Source organism: Pteronotus mesoamericanus, unplaced genomic scaffold (genome assembly GCF_021234165.1).
Source record: "Pteronotus mesoamericanus isolate MK-2021 breed Mesoamerican mustached bat unplaced genomic scaffold, CSHL_Meso_final contig_42, whole genome shotgun sequence".
In the NCBI taxonomy this organism is placed as follows: Eukaryota; Metazoa; Chordata; class Mammalia; order Chiroptera; family Mormoopidae; genus Pteronotus; species Pteronotus mesoamericanus.
In genome coordinates, this window is record NW_026555157.1 from 6127111 (window position 1) to 6144016 (window position 16906).

Sequence of the window (16906 nt, forward strand, 5' to 3'; positions counted from 1 at the left end):
TCTTTTCCATATCAATATAGTGCCTGGGAATGGCCTCTGCTGACTTTAGATACTTGCATAAATGTTATCTAATTTTTTTAATTACTCATGGCCACCGGGCAGCTGCCAAACTTATAAACATCAAGATTCTGCTGGAAAGGAGTAGAAACACACACTCATGATGTCTAAAAGGGTATCCTTGAAACACACAGTACCAGCATTTCATGATTTTAGGCATCCTTAATTTTGTAGAAGTAATAAAAGTCCTCTACTTAAAAATCTTCAACAATTCCTTTCTGATAATACAAACCTCAACATGGTAACAGAAATCCTCTTGAATGTGTTCCATGAATACTCCCCTACTTTAATATCTTTAAGAATTACTACTTAATCTACTTTAAGGCCAGACTTTTAGTTCCCTGAATTATATTTTTATGTTTCTATACCTTTATTCTTGATTCCTTTTGAAACATTCTTCTCCATCTTCTTCATTTAGGTAACTTTTACATGTGATTTAGCAATTCCTTAAATATTATATTCTCCAGAAAGTTTTTTGGGGGACTCTTTTAGGATTTCCCATGGTATTCTGGAGCATCTCTAGCACTACAATTTCTATTAGCTTCTTGATGAGTCTATTCTCTCAAGAATGTGAGCTCACTGAATCTCCTGCCCTTAGCACTGTGCCTGGCACACAGCAGACACTCAATGAAGGCTTACTGGCTGAAGTAAATAATTATTTTGTACCTTGTTGATAGCAGGATAACATCCTCTGGATGATTTCTGGTACTGGTATGCCTAGGTAGACAGAAAGCTGATTGTAATCAAGGGAGATATTCTCAATGGGATTCTCCTTCACTTTGTCAATATCCTCTTGCTTCATTCCAAGGCGCAGAAGAGTATCTGAAACTTTTTTCCAAATTGAATTGAATTGTGACTCAGTGAGACCATTCATCAAAATCTCACTAAGGAGGATATCCCTGTATTTGCACAGCCTCAGGATGTCTGCAGACTTAGAGAGATCAGAAGATGGTGGTTCCATATTCCAGCCTTTTTGGGGTGCAGGGAATACATTCAAATGTTTTATGAGAGCTAATAGGAGGTATAAGTCAAACTGTTTGGACTGTGGTAGCTCCTTGTTTGGGGGATAAAGCAGATGCCATGCTCCACCCAAAGGGTGATTAGTCCAAAGGTGGTTGTAGTAGGGTTCCAGAACATTCTTGTGAAGATGAAGCTCTTTTTTCAAAAGAGGGGGTGGCAGAGCCTCATCAAATATTTGCCGGACAATGTCAGTACCAGAAATAATAATTATATGAAGCAGATGATAGAAATAATTATAATCAAGTTTGAAGATAGGCATTTCATCTGAAAATAAATTTTGAGAAGTCAAACATTCCACATTAATGCTATTTTTCTACGGTCTTCTGTATTACATGCTAAGCTCTTGCAGGGAAGGGATTAGTACAAAAGAATGAAATACAGTACAGTACTTTGCCATAGCCAGTGCTCAATATGCATGCTGCTATCTGGCTAGCTGTTGAAAATTCAAACAAAAACATTATGTCCCCAAGCAAAAGTAATCACAAAGACTAATCACCACAGAAGCCTTTCAACTACCCAGGGTTTTGTTCAAGTAAATGAGCTTTGGCAACCAAATGGCATAAAAGTATTAGGCTTTCAATTCTGAAGATTGTCAAGAACAGTAATTACCAGTATTTAATTGTATTTTACTTAGGCAATTATATTTTATCTTAATCAGCACTGTCCAAAAGAACTTAGGAAAATGTTTTAGATTTCCACTGCTCCCTAGCCACTGAACACTGAAAATGCTGTTTGTCTGACAATGAACTTGAGTTTAAAATTTTATCTAATATTAAATTTAAATAGCCACATATGGCTCAAGAAACATAAAGCTCTAAAATGCCTTGCTACACACAGTGCAGGCCATGGACTGGCAGTATCAGCTTCCACATGGGAGCCTGTTAGAAAAGGAGAATCTCAGGCTCACCCTAGAGCTACTGAGTTGGCACCTAACATTTTAACAAAATCATCAGATGATTTAAGTAGCTATTAAAGTCTGAGACACAGCTATCTACTGAACCTCATGTTCTTACCCTCTCAAAAAAAGAGAGTAATGATTGAGTGGGTATTTCATAAATAAAATGGAACAAGGTATGAGATATAACTATTCTATATTTTTTTGGTTTGTTATCACATCCAATAAAGGAAAATAAATTGAGATGAATTAGAAAGTGGTAGGAATGTGGTACATGATAGTATATTTGTTGTATGAATATAAAAATGTTTATCATGAAATGAAGCTTTATTATTTTATCCTTCGTGATTCTATTTCAAGAGAATTTTAAATTAATATTCTTGCTTGATATACTTGCCATACACTGTGGAGGCAAACAAGGTTGCAGAGCAAAGGATGCAGGGAGCTTTCTCTGGGTTGCCAAATAAGGAGCTAGCTGGGATCAGGGACATCCATTCCTCTTAGCAAGAAGGACTGTCACTAAACTACTCTTCAATGGGACCAGGAGCCCTTAAGGTCTCCAAGGGATGAGCAGCTGGCATTTACCAGCACACACTCCTAAACAGCTGGTAACAAAGTTTATACTACTTGGTCTTGAGTTTAAAATGTCCATTCCTTCCATTTTGCTCTATTAACAGGGAATGCAACAAGGGAGGAGGTCACAGCTATGCACTAGACTAGCAAAACACTTTAAAGAACACCAAGGTAATATGAGACCCATATACCTGCTAATCTTTCTGTCCATGACTTCTAGGCCACACAAATTAGTGCTTGCTAGTGTAAATCTAAGCCCAGTGAATGGCAAACACAAAAAACACATGGTTGTTAATGGAATGATACTCTATAGAGTAAGTCAAAAATTTTAACACACTTTTCAATGCGAGGTATATGAAAATAAAATAATACCTTTTGTACTATATTTTAAACTGGTCTTCGGTCTTATATCAGAATCAGTTATTTTCAGAGACATCAACTTTTTATAACTGCAAGTGGAAAAAAATTGTTACAGTTATTACCAAAGTCAATCAAGATTTCTGGTATCAGCATAGCTACGCAAGTGAGTATTTTCTTCTCCTCCTCCTGGAAATAGTTTAAAAGCAAAGAAGAAAAATGAACAAACAAAAAACATCAGCAATGGTAACTCCATATTGTCATTTTCATTGAAATTAAGAGGAAAGTAGAATTACTAAATTTCATATGTAAAAAAAAAAATCAAGCAACTAGCTTATTTGCAAGAAGGCTGTGTAGTAACAGGAAAAAAAAAAAAAGTCTTTCCATTGTAAAAAGCCACCAAAACTGGATGGAACACCTCTCAAGCCATCCCCCACCACAAAATCGTCTTGCCAATAATTATTTTAAGAAAATTCAGTTCATTTAATGACAAGTGATTTAAGAAAGAAAAAACTAGCATAACATCACTATAAGTAATTTCTTTTTTTAAATTAAGGGAAAAGTAGCAAAATGTATTAAATGGACTAAACACTAAGTAAACGTTGCCATAAAACATACCAAATCCAGTCAAAAACAATACAAACAGAAAACTCTGAGTCAATTTCCCTTAGGAACATTGAACAGAAATCCATTAAACACATTAGAAAATTGAATCCAGTGATAAAGATTCTCTCCCTAACCAAGCCCTAATAAGGCTCCTCGGAGCTCTTTTTCAGCTATGCCTAACCATTCTCCATGATCTCAAGAGTTCAAATTTAGCAAGAATCACCCAAGCCAGCAACCTCAACCAACAGCAGAGGACAGTCAACAGCTTCCCTGATCACAAAGCACAGCCTGCAGCCTTGCCCGACTTCAGAGTACAGCTTGCAGCCCTGCCCCCTCTAACCATGAAAACTAGCCTGTGGCCCCACCTAAATGAGAAGTCCAGCTAGCAGTACCAATCTGGTCTGGAATCATAGCCTGAGGTCCCACCCAACCATAAGCAACTGCAGAGCTTAGCTAGCAGCCCTGCCCAATCACAGAATCTAAAAGGTTGCAATGCCTTGCCAAGGATCAAAGCCTGTGAACCTGCCTGACCAGAGCTGACTGCAGAACTAGTAGCCTTACCTAAGTGTGGAAAATTGCCACCAGCCCCCCTGACCAGGGAGTCCAGCAGTCCCACTTGAACACTGAAATTCAGAGTTCATGGAATTCAGGTATAACCCCATCCAACCCTGAAGCCCAGCCAGGAGCTTGAAACAATACTGGAGACAGTCCTAAACTGGATCTGGCGGTTCCCAGGGGAAATCAGGCCTAGAAGTAAATTCTTTAAAGCATACTTTGTTTTTCCCTCAAAAGTTATGATAGCCAGCTCATGCTGGGAAGGAAATTTACATTATTCACAGACCCTAACCCTAAACCCCTTGGAGCTCTTATGTTTACTACACTCTCATGTTTACTAGTCTCCTCTCAGACCCATGTAAATTGGTGTGTTCCTGCCATTCATTTTCTTTAAAACATCATCTATTCTCTGTAAGTATTAACATACTGCTGTAATAAGATCACCTGCACATTCCTATTACCTAGCCCCACTGATAACCCTTTCAATAAAAGCCTTTGGACAAAGAGTCTCGGGGCCTTCCCCACTAGAGGGAAGAGCCATGCCCCCTCTCCTGGCAGACAGAGAAGTGTTTGCCACAACGTGTGTTTATTCCCCTCATCGGTGACAACTCCAGGATACGCTCCCACCTCAGCTGGCCCCCTGGACAGGAACCCTCAGATCCAGATGCCCCACGCTCCCCACAACACTCTCCTATACTGGCAAGAATGATAAAATGCACATCTACTTTGAAAATAGTTTCGTAGTTTCTTATTATATTAAATACATACCATATGCTTCGGTCATCCTGTTCCTAGAAACTTACCCAAGAGAAACGAAAGCATATGTCTACACAAAGAGTAATATATGAATATGTAGAGCAGCTTTATTCATAATAGCAAAAAAAAAACCAAAACACAGAAACAACTCTAACATCATCAACTGTTGAATGAAGAAACTGCATCTATATGTATGATAAAAGACTACTCAGCAACAAATAAAAATGAACTACTGATACATGCAATAACATAGATGGATCTCACAAGCATCATGCTAAGTAAAAAAATCCAGATGCAAAATGCTTTCCCACTACAGGAGAGTCAGGAAAAAGCATCAGATTTTTTTAGGATTATCAGAACAAAAATCTTATCAGCGGTTACCAGGATTTCGAGGTTGGAGGAAGGATATAACTATAGAAGTAATTTGGGGGGAAACTTTTGGGATAACAGAAATATTCTATGTCTTGATTATGGTAGTGATTACTCAAATGTATACAAAGAAATTCATTTAAATGTTTGTTTTTAAAGAGTAAAATTTCAGTGCATATTACCACATCCTGAAAAACCTGACCTATGAAAAACTTCAGTGTTTAAAATGCATTTATAAAGAAATTTCCTTACTATTCCTTACAAATGTACTAATTATAAGTGTATTTTTAAACACTGAAGTTTTTCATAGGTTAGGTTTTCCAAGCTGTAGTTTATAAATACAGACGGTCAGGATGACAGTTACCTGGGGAGAAGAGAAGCTGGGGCACAGCGCCATGCTGAGTGCTTCTGGAGTGATAGCAAAATGCTATTTGTTGACTTGAGTGGGGCTACAAGAGTGTGTGCTTTATAATCATTTATTAAATTATGCATTTATATTTTGTGAACTTTTCTTTATATATATTTCAATAACAACAAAGCATTTTAAAGTATAAAAAACAACCAAATAAATTGCCATTCATTCATGTAGTTCTTCCACTTATGGTAATAAAATCTAGTTATCAGAGGAATCTCCTCTCAAAAATAATAACAAAACCTAGGCCAATTACAAAAAGCAACTCCCTGAAGGCACTAGTGTGTGGAAGAAACAGGCCAACTCTCATGGCAGGGTAGATGCTCAGAGGAAAGGATTATATTATAAGTTTGCATGTTCACCAATATTAGAGCTTTTAGAATGGATAAGTATAGCCTGGTGGAAAACAAAGGTCTCCTTGGTCAAAGGAACCAGGTAACTGAAGCCTTAAAACCATGGCTGCTAAAGAGGGTGGGAGAATTCCAGAAAGGAGAGATCCCAAAATCTTTCTAGCTATATCTCTGACTGACTGATGAACTACACATGTGTGGAATTGACACAAAGCAGCTCAGCTAAAGGCAAAAGATCTAAATTGACATTGGAACCACCACCCAAGAAAGAGTTCACAGTTCATATCTAACCAAGTTAACTGCCTGTCAAAACAAAAATAACATATCCATTGCAAAATAATGGAATTCAGAATGTCTACATCTGTCCTGTATTTACTTGATATATGCTATATGCCAGGCATTATGTTATGTTCTGGGATTACAGCAGTAAGCAAGGTAAAGTTCTTGCTCTCATGGAGGTTATCATTAAATGAAGAAGATAGCCAAGAAAATACAACAAAACTTAGTAAATGTTTTAGTAGCAAGGTAGAAAGATTACATGGCAGAAACACCTAATCTAATATAAGTAAGGCTTTCCAGAAGCTTTAAACAGTCAAAGCCAAAAAGTATTCTAGGCAAGGCTTGGAGGCAAAATGGATGGCACAATCAAGAACTAAAAGCAGCCCAGTATAGTTGGTGTATATATAACAAGAAAAGAATGACAAGAGATGACATTAGTGAGGTCAGCAGAAACCAAACAGACTAAAGAACCAAGTTACGGAGTCTGAAATTAATGAATAGCAATGAGAAGCCTCTGAAAGATTTTCAAGCAAAAAATTGATATATGGTGTTTCAATTTTCATTTTAGAAAAGTGCTCTTAATGGCTACGTAAACAACAGACTGAAGAAAGTTAAGAAAGATCAATTTAGAAGCTGTTTCAGAATTCCAAGTGAGAAATAATACTTCATTTAGTTTAGTGGAAGTGCAGAGGCAGAAATAAGAAGGTACTTACATTACGTATGTTTAAGAAATTGAATTGACTGGACTTAAAAAATGTTACAGAGCAGTGTTGGGAAGAAAGATTGCAAGTCCAGTTGCAGGCATGCTGAACTATGGATTTTTTTTCAAACAAAAAAGTGGGTATCTTTAGCAAGCAGGTAAACAGGTCTACATTTTAAGAGTAAAATCTATGCTAGAGAAAAAGATTTGAGGTTCATTAGCTCATAACAAGAAATTAGTACCTTAGATATCAATACAGTATCCCTGGTAGATTGAAAAATGGTAGACATTTACACTTTAAACCAAAAAAAAAAAAAAAAAAAGAATCAATGAGTTAGGGCACTTTTTGTTATTGAAATTTCTAATTTCGATAGTAACATTCTACATCTCTATGAATTCCCAGCTTATAATATGCATTTCTCTGCAGTCCAGTTTTCTCATCTAAGCAACCAGACAATTCTGATTGTCAGACAAGCTTAGAAGCCTGACAGAATTTTTATATCATAAGAACCTATTAAATAACTTAAAAATATGTTTGGTTTTAGAAAAAGATTATTTTCATATGTAAGGAAAATGTATTCACATAATTTCTCCTTTTCTGCTTTAGTATTTAAATGTTAAAAGCAGGGAGAGAGGGACAGATAAATGTCAGTTATGTATATTTTTTTCACAAAATTAGTATTACTTTTAAATTTAATGGAGCTCTAACAAGTGACAGAAACACAGAAGAAGCAACTCAAAAATATATACATGCTCCAGAAAAAACGTAATATATTTCATTTCAAGCTTACCTTGCTCCTAAATTTTCAATGGTTATATATTCATCCTTTCTCACAACTTCAAACTGCAAGTGATGGAAAAAAATAGCCCTAAAGTAGTTCAATTTTAAAAATTCTTTAATGTTACTAGTTATCTTTAACATTTGTAAAAAGACAATGAGAATGAAGCTATAGCAAATATAAAACAAAACAAGTGACATGGTGAGCCATAAACAATCTTAATCGAACAATATACTAGAGTTGATTTTAAAAAGAAATTCTACTTTACGTCACTACAGGATTTAAATGCCAAATCTGAAATACCAAAAGAGCATAACTAAAGATAAAGAAAGAAATAATATATCTTTCTATTTACAATTTTGGTTTTTTTACTTATAAACTGAAAATTCAACAAGCATTTCATTAATTTAAAAAATAAAATGAATACAACTTGAGCACATTTTATGTAACAGGTACTGTATGTGATCTCTATAGATATTTTCATAGGAAAATGCTTAGACTAAAAGAGGGTCAGGAAGTGTAAAATTATTTTAACCCTAGGTGGCAAAGATCATTAGATTATCATCCTTGGTTCATGACAGACTTCCCTTTGGTACAGACATGGCCTGCTTTGTCTGTGTGCTTGGGTATGTGTGCGTGCATGCATGCATGTCTTTGTATTCTAAATTTTCTTAAGGACCATTTAAATACTACTTTGGAGAAATCAAAGGAAAAAATGGTCAGAATTTAGTCACCATCAAAAAGAATATGGCTAAAATATTGTTATTATGATTCCCGAATGTGCTAAAGTAGAAAATACCATTCCAATGAAAGAAAGCAAGAAAAGTAAGAAAAAGATACTCACCAAAATTTTAACAATTCCAGGTACATCACATTGTAGCATTCTTACCATGTCACCTGTACATCCTTCCTTCAAACATTTTTTTCCACTAAAACTCTAAAGTTATCAATAGAAAAAAAACAATACAAATAAAAAAGAAAAAATTACTGATGTGCAAATCTATATTTAAAAGTTAGAAGTAGATGTTGCTCGAAAGTAAAACAAAAGATGTAAATAAATATTTGAGAGTTAGCTGTTCAATAACAGTCCATCTTATGTATCAATAGATTTCCTATTTAAAATGCATGACCGCACTTTTCTCTCATCACTTCTACTTCAAAATCTTCAAGTAGCTGTATTACTGCCTAAGATGTAGTCACTACGGACAAGGAAAGCAACTTCAAGTAAAATGTACTAATTAGGTAAGCATATACAGGAACACTGAACTTTGTAAAAAGGAAAGAATAAACATGTTGAGCCCTTTCTCTGGTTCTGAACTTATTTCCTCTTGTTAGTTTTCTTTATAAAATTGAGCAATATTTATTGCTCTAACAGTCAGAGAAAGTAAAAAAATACATGATGCCTAAATGAATGAATATTAATGCTTCATTATACAATGATTTTCACAGTGTAAAACAATGAAAGTTCACCTCTTATCTGTTAGTCCTCACAACAACCTTATGAAGTAGATATTACTATCCTCCCTTTATGGCTTAGAAAACTGAGCCCCAGAACAATTAAATTATCAGCCTAATGTAAAAACAAACAAAAAACTGTAAGTGGCTGAATCTGGACTTAAACCCAGATATCCAAACTCCATATACAATGAATGCTTTTTGTATACCACAATGGCTTTAATGGGCTTTTCTGTTTGCACAATGTAAACACTCCGGAACCAAATATTATAGACCCAACTTAGGATCATTAGCTCACCAAAGAGTAATAAATATAGAACGGGCTTTAGATTTTTACTTTAATTTTAATGGCAAAGAATTCAACTTAGTTATATGACTTTAGGTAAATATAAATAATCACAAGTACGTTTTGAAGACTATAAAATTTACCATTTTTCTCCACCCTTAGAATGAAACTATCCTCAAAATTATATAATTGTCCTTTGTCTGGTTTATTAAGCAATTCTATTATTTGATTCTATGTTTTCATGTGAATACATGTAACAATATTTCTATTCTTAAGAGAAGGGAAAGGAATAAATGGATAGAAATCACTACACAAAGCAACTATCAGAGTATCCCCTACAGAGATCTGTTTAATAAATGGTAGTGATGAACAAGGAACAGTAAGGAGAAAAGCATCAGAGCAAATAGAGAACAAACACGGAGGAAGACAAATAGAGGAGGAAGACGTTAACAGGAAGAAATGAATGGAAAAGAGAAATAAGAGAAGGGTAGAGGAAGAAATGTTGTACTAAAGTTTTGAAGGAAAAAAAAATACCTGATCAGTTTCACCTGGGTATTTTAAATTCTTGAACTTTTTCCAACAAATTTTATGAAAATAAACACAGCAGCTTTTACTGCACATTAACTGAAAAAATCCCTGGAAAAGAATAAAAGTAAGCCATTAACATGGAAATAGGAATTCTACTTATAGTTACAAGTTTCTTTTCCTTCCCAGTGCGTCCTCCCTTGGCACTACAGTTACACTTCCTTTAAAAAGGCAGACTGCTTGGATGATAAAAATCTAAATTCCGTGGCCAGGACTTCCTGCCGCTACATACTGTTAATGTGACTCAAGCCCTAAAGCCTCCCTAGGAAACCACAACCATATCACCATGTCATCTAAACCAAGACCGAGAGTGCCGCACCATAAGCACTGTACTTCACCAGGTCCACTTTCCTAGTTCCTAATTTATCCTAATGAATAGGTCTTGGTTTTCTCTTCCTCCCACCTAATCCATTTTATACACATCCCGCCTTTCGGTTTTTTTTTTTTGCCATTATAATAGCCATCTTTATTTGTGAAAATCCATATATAAAAGGTATTTTTTTAGTCTGAGTTTTCCTTTTTACAAAAACAAAAAAACTCCAAAAAACACATAAAAGCTTTCCCCGCTGTAATTCCCACAAACAGATGTTTTTCAGGCAGCCCTCTCCACTACATGCTTCATTCCCGATGTCCATGCCTTTCAACTGAGATTTCCATTACCTCATAGAAGTGGTGTCAGAGTTGCACTGATAATCACATCTCATTTTATCTTGTGATTTCCCACAATTTTATTTTGATAGATCCACTGAGAACTAAACTAGAAGTACTTTGTTGAATTTCTTCAAATCAAGGCTAGTTATATTTTTTTCTCCCCTAAGGCCCATTGCAGAGATAATGATCACTTACTTAGTAACGTAATATTTGAGGAGTGATAACCTTTATCCTTAGTAATATAAATTTAAAATAAAACATAAAATAACATTTCTAACTATAAAGGATATTTTTGATAATTTTCACTGTATGATAGCAAGAATAATTATAACTTCAGAGACATGTGAATATTACAAAAACCTTAGCAAAACCAATTCATTCTTTTATTGACTCACAGAATATAAATAACTCTAACTCATTATGATTCTAAATTCTCAGAAATACTTAATATCAACTGCATTACTGCTGTAATTAAACTAAGTACTCTTTTTAAACAGTATTGTGATGCATGATAACATAATAATTTTATCTAAGTTTAATTTTATAATTACATTTTAAAAATATTCAGTTAATTGATAATTATAGTACCTTATAATTGGTGTTCCTTAAAATGTCAGCTTCACAAGATCGTTCACAATCTAGATAACTGCAAATGGTCTGCTTCATTATATTACTTTCAGTTGTCTTGATAAAATTATTGAGAAGGTCCTAGATTTTAGAAATAAAAATAAATTTCATGAATTAGTAATAATAAGACTATATCACTTCCAATATTTTACCTTTTATAATTTTAAGTAATTTAAGTATTGATGATAACATTTTTGAAGGCATTGTATTTTTTCTTTAACACAATAGAATACATTTTCTTCATTCAAAGTAAACAACAGATAGGAAGGTGCTACAACAGAGATACAGTACTGGACTTCCTACTAAACACAAACTTGGAAAAAGGAAAAAAGTCTATATTTGAAGCTATACCTCACATCACCATCCTAACTTATAGCATACTCCTAGCATATTCCTGTCAAGAATTACCTGCTTTGATATTTATATACAGAGAGACAAGAAATCACCAGAAACTAGGGGAATATCTGGCAGTGAAAGGACTGCAGTGGTGCACTACAGCACTCGCTGTCTTAATAAGCACAAGTAGGGTTCAGAAAAATGCTTCCAATGTTCAGAGTTACAACTCAGAATAAAAGTTCTGTATTAAAATGCTGACTAAATGCAGTTGAAACACATTATCAAGTCTAAGTCAAACTGGTCCTTAGACCAAATTCTTACTAGTTATCCATCAGAGGGATGGTGTTACAAGATTTCAAGTAGTATTATTTCTAATATACTGAAGGTATATGACATGATAAATAAGCCTCTATAGACTATTTCATGAATCTAGTCAACATCTGCAACATTCTTTCAATGGCATTCCAATTTTTAAATTGATCAATATCAGTATTAAATAGAGAAAGGAAAGAGAAGCATTCAGGACTGGTCTATAAGTACAAAGGTGGTAGATCCTGTCAGGATAGCCAATAGCCAAGAGGAAATGCCAAAAACAAAAGAATAAGACTCATAGCATGTATATAACTACTGCAGTTTCATAGATCTCAAACTCAATATGGTTCAATATTGATCTGTTGATTCTCCTACCAAATCTGTTCCTTGTTCCTTATTCTTCATTACCTGCCCCCAGTCTCTGGGTGAATTCATTCATTCAACAAATATTACTGACTGCCTCTTATGGGCCAGGTTGTTGTGGATGTTAACGATACAGCAGTGAACTTTGCAGGCTAATACTTAGCCCTCATGGACATTAATCTCATCTACCACTAACCATTCGGCTTCAAGCCTGAAATCTTGAACTCCGCATTGCATATGGACTCAATCAACCTTTACATGTACTATATCAGGAAGTACTACTGAATCTTCTCCCAAAGTATATGGCAAATTCTTCCCTTTCTATCTCCACTGATACCACTCTGTCTTACCTACATTACTGACTATAACAGATGCCTAATTGGTCCCCCTCTTCCCTGAATACTCTTCTCCAAAGCACTACACAGAAGCAAATGATCATGTCAGTTTCTTGCTTAAAATCCTTCAATGGCTTCCCTGGTACCTAAAACAAAACCCAGAACCTTTACTAGGGACTGAGTGCAAGGTCCTACAGCACCTGTAAAATCTCAACCCAGTATATCTAACCACCTGTGATACATCTCTTCAAATTCATCTCTAGCCTCACTCACTATAAAATGTACATAGTTCTATTTTTTTCAATTCCTCAAACTTGGCACTCCTCCATTAACCTAGAATGCTCTTCCCCCTACTCTTCACAGGGCTAGTCCCACTCTCCACCTTCTGGTTCCAACTTAACTATCACCTCCAAGAGAGGCTTTTCTTAACCACTACACACACAGATACAGACGTATTTATGCATATATACACATAATTATGGAGATATGCAGGTATAGGAATGTGTGTCTCTGTGTTACCCATTTTCTCTATCCTAGCCCCTTGTTTTTCTTTAGAACACTAACTGCAATTTGAAACTATTTTATTAGTTTTCTTAGCTTTCTTATTTCCTTCCTTATCTGAAAAATAGAAACTATTCAATTTCATAAATTCCATACATCCCATTTTATTATAATTTGGTTATATTATCCCACTGTTTAAGGGTCTTCAGGGGTTTCATATTACCCTCAAGATTGAACCTGAGCCCCTTACTTGGCTTATAAGGCTTTCCATGATATGGCTAACATTTACTTCTAATATAGTATGCATTCTTGACAAGAGAACAGGATGTTATTTTTTAGAAAATATTCATTAAAAAAAATTCTTGGTGGACAACAGCTAACATAACCACTGAAATTAAAGTTCATTAGAAGGATAGGAACAGGGTATGTTAAAAATAATAACACTGAAAGGACATTGCCCTTCTAGAATGTCAACATCTTTAGGGGTACAGTCTTCCCCCACCAGGGTAAGTTCATTTAAGGAGATATGTGAGGACAGAAGCATTTGGAGCAGGGCAGTCCTCTGGTGGTACCCACCTGGAATTCCTCAGTGTCAGATAAAGGGGTACAGACTAGCCCTCTTAGGTTTTCTAAAAAAGCACTAATCACAATTTCTGGGAAGTAGGACTTTTGGTGGGCTGAAAGGTACAAATTAAGAAGAACATGCTGGCCTAGAGCCAAGGCAGGATCATGGAACTATTTTTTCTCTATCAGACATTAAACCTTTAGTTATTGGATTTTAGAGACATATGGGGAGAGAGGGCTGGCAGAGTGTCCCGGGCAGCTGGAATGGTGGCTAGGTAGGCAAGAAACTCACAGCAGCAACCATTTTTGAAACAGTATAGAAATAATTTAACATTATAATAACATTAGTGTATACTAGCTGAATAACAGCATTATGCAGAAAGTTATAAAATCTTCTTGAAAGTAGAAAAGACAAAATATTAAAAAACAGTAAAAAAATCCCACAAAAACAAGAAAATAAGAGATTTAGTCCATGATGTCAAGCATCTGAGTAATAAACATTTCAGAAAGAAAGAGAAAATGTAGAAAAACTCATCAAATAAATAAATCAGGAAAATGACCCAGAACCAAAAAACATAATTAAGTTCAGAACACTAGGGATACATACAATATGCTAAAACTTTCCAGAAAAAACAAAAAAAACCAAAAACAAAACAAAAAACAAAAAACACAGGTTACAAGCAAAAGATTAAGAATCAGAATGACATTACATTTCTCTGAAGTATTACCAGAACCTAGAAGATAATTAAAAATACACTTTTAAAAATGAGAGATAATGATTTTCAACCTATAATTCTATGCCCAAGCAAGATATAAATAAAGTATACATAGGATAAATTATTTTGAGATTTGAAACACCTCAAAAAATTCATCTCCCAAGCAAGCACCCTTTTCTAACAAGTTGCTGGATGAATTTTAACACCAAAACAAGGGAGTACACCTAGAAAGAGGAAATCTTGAGACCCAAGAAACGGCATTCTACACAGGAGAGAGTTGAAGGACATTTCCAGGAATAAGGGAAACCTGAAGGCCAATTAAATAAACTGTAACTATTGGTAGGATGGGGACAGGGAAGTGTGTGTGTGAAGGGGATGTATAAGAAAGCTAATAGCCCCTCATCTTCTACAGTGGAAGTCAAAAGAGGGCTAAAATGAAGAAATTCTTAATATAGCAGTACATCTTTTTTAAAAAATACATAAATATTAAAGAAAAATGCCTAGAGAGATGGAAGAAGAGGCCTCTAGTTAGAAACTACAATTATTGATGCTGGAATACAGACTTTTAATACTTAAGCCTTTTAATATTATTTGACAAACTGCATAAATGTATTACTTTGCCTAAAAATTCACTACAAAAGCTTGGATAATAAAAATATATATATTTTAAAATCTGGAGGGAAAAGACGAAAACAAACAAAACCAAGTAGGGATTGTTTTAGATAAGCACAGAAGTTCACTATTTTTAAAAAATATATAAAATGAAAAAATCAAGAGGGCAGAGGAGTGAATGGAAGTCACACTGACCTCCTCCCAGGACCAATCTGGAATCACAACTAAATTGTGGAGAAATCACCTGGAACAAACAACAGAACAGCGAGAGAGGAGCATTATAACCTCAGACAACAGAAGAATCGGCTTCAGTACCACCTAACTAGTAAGGAGTGTGGTAGAGACTCGAGAAGGCAGGCAAGGTGCCCATGGGTAGCGGCACCAGAGGGATATTGAAATGGCCAGTTGGATCCCCCTGAGAAGAGTGGGGTCTAAACCATAAGTGGGAATCTCCAGCCTACAGCACCAGGGCCCAAAATGTACACAGATAACAATCAGCTGTGAAAAGCAGCATGATTGCTCTCTGCCACAGACAGAAGGTTGGAGACACAGAGTCTTTTAAAGGGCCAATGCACAAATATTTATTTGCAGCCACTTACCCTGGTCTCCAGCAAAGGTGGGGGCAGAGTGGGCTAGAGACGCCTGAGTAGAGACTGGGGAAGGAGGCTTTGAGGAGAGAACTGAGAGAGGAGCCGGTGGGGTTCTGGTGCTCACTTATCCCCCATATGGCAACAGCCATTTTGCTCAAGCAGACCAGTCCCCTGAGCAGCAGCAACGAGAGAAGACCCAATAGCCCCGCCCCCCGAAGGGACCCTGCCCTAGCCCCATAGTGCTAAAGCCTGACTGCTGAGTACAGAGCGGCAGCCACAGATAGTAGATCCCTGGCTATAGGGGGCGCATAGTGGTCTAGAGACACTTGAGAGACTGGAGACAGAAGCTTTGGGGAGAGAACAAAGAGAGTAGCTGGTGTGATCCCAGTGCTGACTCCTCCTCAATACGGCAGCAGTCATTAGGCTCAGGCAGACCACTCCTCTGAGTGGCATCAGTGTGAGAGGACCCAATAACCCTGCCCCCAGGAGGGACTCCGCCCCACCCTGTGGTGTCTAAGCCTGACTCCTGAGTGCAGAGTGACTAGATTAACAACTGAAGGAGACAGCCACAGACACACAGTAGATTCCTGGAGGTCTCTAACAGACTGCCTAAGATCAGATAAGGTCAACATCTGACATCATCAGAGGCAGATCCAGAAAGAAAAAACAGCAGTCTCCTACCATAGAAGTTCATGCCACAAAGTCAGGAAATCAAGACAGATCAATTTAAGAAGCAGAAGCAAAACAGAAGAACCTCCCAAATAATGGAAAGACAAAGAAACACCCACTAGTTGAAGGGAAAGAAGGAAGCCCCACAGAGAATTAAATGAAATGTAGGCAAGTCAACTATCAGATATCAAAACAAAGGTATTAAGGAAGCTCAATGAGCTCAGTGAGCTCAGAGAGAATTACCAAAAACTACAGCAAAACTACGAGGAACTTACTGCAGACTATGTCAGCATGAACAAGGATATAGAAACTATCAATAAGAGACAAGAGGAAATGAAGAATACATTTCTGAATTGAAGAACACAGTCAAAGGAATCAAAAGCAGGCTAGATGTAGCGGAGAATCGAATCAGCGAGCTGGAGGATAAGGTAGAAAAAAGCTCCCAGGAAGAGCAAGAAAAAGAAAAAAGACTCAAAAAGAATGAAAAGACATTAAGGGAAACATAGGACAACCTGAAATGTAATAATATCCAGATAATAGGGATACCATAAGGAGAAGAGGAGGAAGGGATAGAGAACCTGTTTGAGAAAGTAATG

At 36.1% G+C, this 16906-nt stretch overlaps 1 protein-coding gene across 1 annotated transcript in view; it reads right to left on the minus strand.

The window, feature by feature from the left end:
* DZIP3 (DAZ interacting zinc finger protein 3) overlaps positions 1–16906 on the minus strand; it is a 112128-nt gene that overhangs the window by 59103 nt on the left and 36119 nt on the right. The window contains exons 9-14 of the mRNA XM_054577330.1: positions 11274–11393; positions 9984–10085; positions 8553–8645; positions 7721–7773; positions 2918–2994; positions 724–1341 (exon numbers count right to left, since the gene is read on the minus strand). Of these exons, the coding sequence (XP_054433305.1) occupies positions 724–1341; positions 2918–2994; positions 7721–7773; positions 8553–8645; positions 9984–10085; positions 11274–11393 (1063 nt within the window). The remainder of the gene's footprint in view (positions 1–723; positions 1342–2917; positions 2995–7720; positions 7774–8552; positions 8646–9983; positions 10086–11273; positions 11394–16906) is intronic.